General features: G+C 31.9%; 1 protein-coding gene across 1 annotated transcript; it reads right to left on the bottom strand.

Moving 5' to 3' along the window:
* Positions 1-397: 397 nt before the first annotated feature.
* On the bottom strand, positions 398-1,589 carry LOC131859658 (transcription factor MYB14-like). The gene is made up of 4 exons (XM_059213686.1): positions 1,457-1,589; positions 1,231-1,360; positions 1,041-1,136; positions 398-911 (listed from the first exon to the last, which is right to left on the bottom strand). Exons 1-4 carry the CDS (start codon positions 1,587-1,589, stop codon positions 398-400), a joined length of 873 nt encoding a protein of 290 aa, XP_059069669.1.
* Positions 1,590-4,211: the final 2,622 nt, after the last annotated feature.

Genomic DNA, 4,211 nt, shown 5'->3' with positions numbered 1-4,211 from the left:
ATAAAAATATATTTCAATTATAATTATCTTATTGATTGAGAAGTTTTGGTAAAGCATCTTTTTCTATAAACTTTTTTATAATAAACTTATCAAAAAAATTATACCATAGAAGCACTAACTTCAAACCAAACAAAATAAAAAATAAAATACGAAAGATTGTGTACTGACCACTAAACCAAAAAAAAAAAAAAAAGTTATGCTGGATTGGGTTGTAGATTGACTTGTTCAATCACACATTTACCAAAACCAGAATGAACAATTTTTAGTTATGCTGGATTTGATTTTAGATTGAATTGTTCAATCACACATTTACAAAACCAGAATGAACAGTTCCCCATTTATGGGGAGTCATAAGACTCATTGAAGAATCAAAAATAAATAAATTTTGATTGTTGATTCAATTTGTACTAATTTCCCCTCCCCCCCATGGGAAAACAAGCAGCTGGAAAGTTTCAATCACTCCATTTGCAAGGGCCCCAAATGAAGCAGAGAGGCCTACAATAACGTGGGTCATGCCCTGGCTTGCCTCAAAGTAACCAAAGCAATCTGAATCATCAGTATTACTCTGCAACTCTAAGTCTTTTAGCAAATGGGAATCTATGTTTGCACCATCTGTATTTTTTAGCAAATGGGGATCTGTATCGGCACCATCCATGCAGCTCATGAAATCATCTTCTAGATAGTCTGACGTGATAAAGTGAGCTTCCCCATTTGAGCTATCCTCCCACACTGCCTCATATGTCCTCCTTTCGGTTGCATACTCCTGCTTTTCAATAATAAATGGGTCATCAAAGGAATTTATTGAACTGGATTCAAGCCAATCTAAAGTTGAACTTGAATTCTCATTCACAAGCTCACTATCTATACTATTTATAGATGAAAGGTTTTCGCTTGACAGATTGTGTGAATCATACAATGTGTCGGAAGAATTAGAGATTCTGGTGCGCGAATCAACCAAAGCTTTTGCTTGAATTAGACCTAAATTGCCCTTCTCCATTGATAAACTTTTCTCAGTGTGCGACTTTGAATGATTTGTTACCGGATCAAGTCCCACCCGCTTCTTTAAATGAATATTCCACAAGTTTTTAATCTCATTATCTGTTCTTCCAGGAAGGCGTGAAGCAATGGCCGACCACCTGTATTATGTACAACACAATTCAATACCATCACCCAAGGATATCGTAGAACAAACAAATCAATAATAAAAGATAATGAGAACAATGATCAAACCTGTTGCCCAGAAGTTGATGAAGCTTAATAATAGTCTCCTCCTCTTCAGAAGTGAAATTCCCACGTTTAATGTCTGGTCTGAGGTAATTAACCCACCTTAGACGACAGCTTTTACCGCATCTTAACAGTCCTGTCATTACCAGAGAAGACTACTTATCAGTTTTAGACTGCAAAAGGGAAAAGAAAGATATGGAGTAAAAATTAAATTAGCGTGTAGAATTGAAACCTGCTTGCTTAGGCAGTGCACGCCAATTCTCATGGCCATTCATGCGAATAAAATGAATGAGTATTCGATCTTCTTGAGGAGACCATGGACCTTTCTTTACTCCGATTTTATCACAGCAGGGAGATCGGCCCATTGTATTTTTTTTTTTTTTGCACTTCACACGCTTGATTCGGATTTAGATGAGGACAGAAAACTGTTAAATACAGAGTCGCAGGTGCTCGAAATTTCCTGGCAAGTCACAATGTAGAAAATTTCATATTTGTCATTTTGAATATTAGCCGAGCTTGACCAAGTGATGGGATTGTCCAAATTTTGTGCGTCACGATTAAAAGCAGCAAGTGCAAATACATAAAAAAATATTAATCAGTGTGGGAAGGTGGAAAGGAATGAGTCCATCTTTTTTGAATTTGACTGGATAATTGATGAATAAAATTATTGGCTTGGACAGATTCGCAGTGCTACTGTTGACTGCTTCATAGCAAGTTGCACCTGCTAGGTAAGACCTGTCTTTATAAATTTATTTCTAGTGGTAGCTTTTACCTTGTATTTACTAATTATATTATAATTAGTAGAATAATATTATAAATATAATTTATTGATATATTAATTGACTTACTATATTGTATTAATGAAAAGTTAAAATTATTATAATTCTTATTTTTATAATGTAAAAGAAATTATATTACAAAACAAATTTGTTATTAGAACATTTCAAAGAGAAAATCCATCTACAATCAAAGAAATGTTAAACAAAAATGTATAAAACTTTATTTTCTTTTGTTTGCACATGGGAAGACAAAACAAATATACATTAGTATCATTTTTTTTAAATAAAACAATATGTTGAAGTAACCTTATAAATATTTTAGAATGTACACACACATAGATAAGGTGGGAGGCATAGAGGGAGGGAGGGAGTCAGAAAGTGAGTTAGAGAGAGAGAGAGAGAGAGAGAGAGAGAGAGAGAGAGAGAGAGAGAGAGAGAGAGAGAGAGAGAGAGAGAGAGAGAGAGAGAGATTCTATTGTCATGTGCTTCTAGGATGAGAAACAATGTGTAGGGTTCTTGGATGAATTACCTACAATAAAATTCACTTAATTTTTTATACTATTTAACTCCACCTCTTACTCTTGCCCAATTGTACCTTGCAACACCATATGATTATCTTTCTAATTTATGAACCATGAAACAAATGCTAGATGAATTAACTACAAAACTCCATACATAGTTTGTTTCCTAAAGATGTAAATAATTTGTTTTCTTTTCATAACTCCCCCTCAACCAAGACTTAGGAAGCCCTAACTATTGCATCTTATTTATCTTTGCTGACCTCATCCTTTGATACTACAATAGTGACTTGACTTATTCTCATATTTAGTCTAGAATGACCTCCACTTTGCCTTTGGCTATGCAACCCTCAACCAAAACCTATTAATATATTTAGGTAATCAATTTGAATACATCACAACTTGATCTATCTTAATCAAAATCCACCTTCATATTTTGATGAATTTGTACATCTAAGTTGATGTAACATGATCAAAATAGAGAAATCAAGAATGGTACATTTTTAATGTGATGTGTGTGATAATATCTATAAATATGATATCCTAAAAAACAATAATGATAGTTTCCTATTATTTTGTCCTTAAATACATAACAATAAGTTGAAATATTCGGCATGCATGCAAATAGTAATGGTCATATTTTAGAGTTATTATTTCTATTTAAAGTAGAATTTTAAATTTTAAAACTAGATATTGGATTGTGCATAAGTTCTACTCTATGGGATAAGACCATAGATGTGATATAGTCTATGATAGAAAATGTACTAATAGTAGAGTCAATGTTGGTCCAAATTGGGAAGCTAGTATATATGAATGGTAGATTCAATATTGATATCAATGAGTGCATAAAAAATTCCAAGATAGATAGACACATTGTGCATCAATAATATCCACATAAAATAAGATAAATTAGAAGGAAAATTGTAAATTATACAATTTTATTCTTTATAAAAAAAATCAAGAGAAAGTGCAACACACTTTTGAAGGGGCACTTATTCTCATCATTGACTAATAGGGGAGAATTGTTTTACTTCTTTTATTGAACATTGTTGTAACAATCTTATGGAAGGGGAACTTATCCTCATAAATTTAGAGTAGGGGAAAATTATTATTTTTCTTTCATTGAATTTGGTTACATTCTTATATGGTGGTCTCATGTACCTACTTATCTAAGTTTGTTTCTTAAGCCTTAGCTACACAAGTTATCCCATGTAAATGTTGAATCTATAATGTTGGAGCTACTACAATTTGAAGATCAAAGAGAGGTTATGAAATCAAGGGCGCTAAAATTATGTAGCTAGTACATTTAAAAAAATATGCCACATGGTTGAATACAATTCATTTCCTTATTTTTACATTTTCATTCAAATTTTACCTCCATTTTTCCTTAATTAACATTTACATAAATACGCATATCTACAATTCATGTAATTACACACTATATGAACACGAGAAAGAAAAATATATTCAAACTTTTAAATTTTATCCACAATGATAATATATTTCTTCTTGATGGGAGTTCTAATATAATTTCTAAATTTAAAATAATGGAAGTTGAAATGAAGAATACTATCGAATGGAAAAAACAATCATTAGAAAATTGATAAGAGAAAAAAGTCTTTTTTTTTTGTTTGTTTGTTGGTGTCAACAAGCAAATCTATTTGATATTTCTTAGCCTTATCTAAATTGG

Source organism: Cryptomeria japonica, chromosome 2 (assembly GCF_030272615.1).
Source record: "Cryptomeria japonica chromosome 2, Sugi_1.0, whole genome shotgun sequence".
Lineage (NCBI taxonomy): Eukaryota > Viridiplantae > Streptophyta > Pinopsida > Cupressales > Cupressaceae > Cryptomeria > Cryptomeria japonica.
The sequence above is the reverse complement of the archived record's forward strand: the minus strand, read 5'-3'. Positions and strand labels throughout refer to the sequence as shown.

Bases quoted from the DNA above. Each gene is read 5' to 3' on its own strand.
- LOC131859658 (XM_059213686.1), bottom strand. From the start codon at position 1,589: ATGGGCCGATCTCCCTGCTGTGATAAAATCGGAGTAAAGAAAGGTCCA. The intron at 1,361-1,456 runs GTTTCAATTCTA...TGGTAATGACAG, and splicing joins TGCACTGCCTAAGCAAGCAG to GACTGTTAAGATGCGGTAAA. The intron at 1,137-1,230 runs GTTTGATCATTG...TACATAATACAG, and splicing joins CATCAACTTCTGGGCAACAG to GTGGTCGGCCATTGCTTCAC.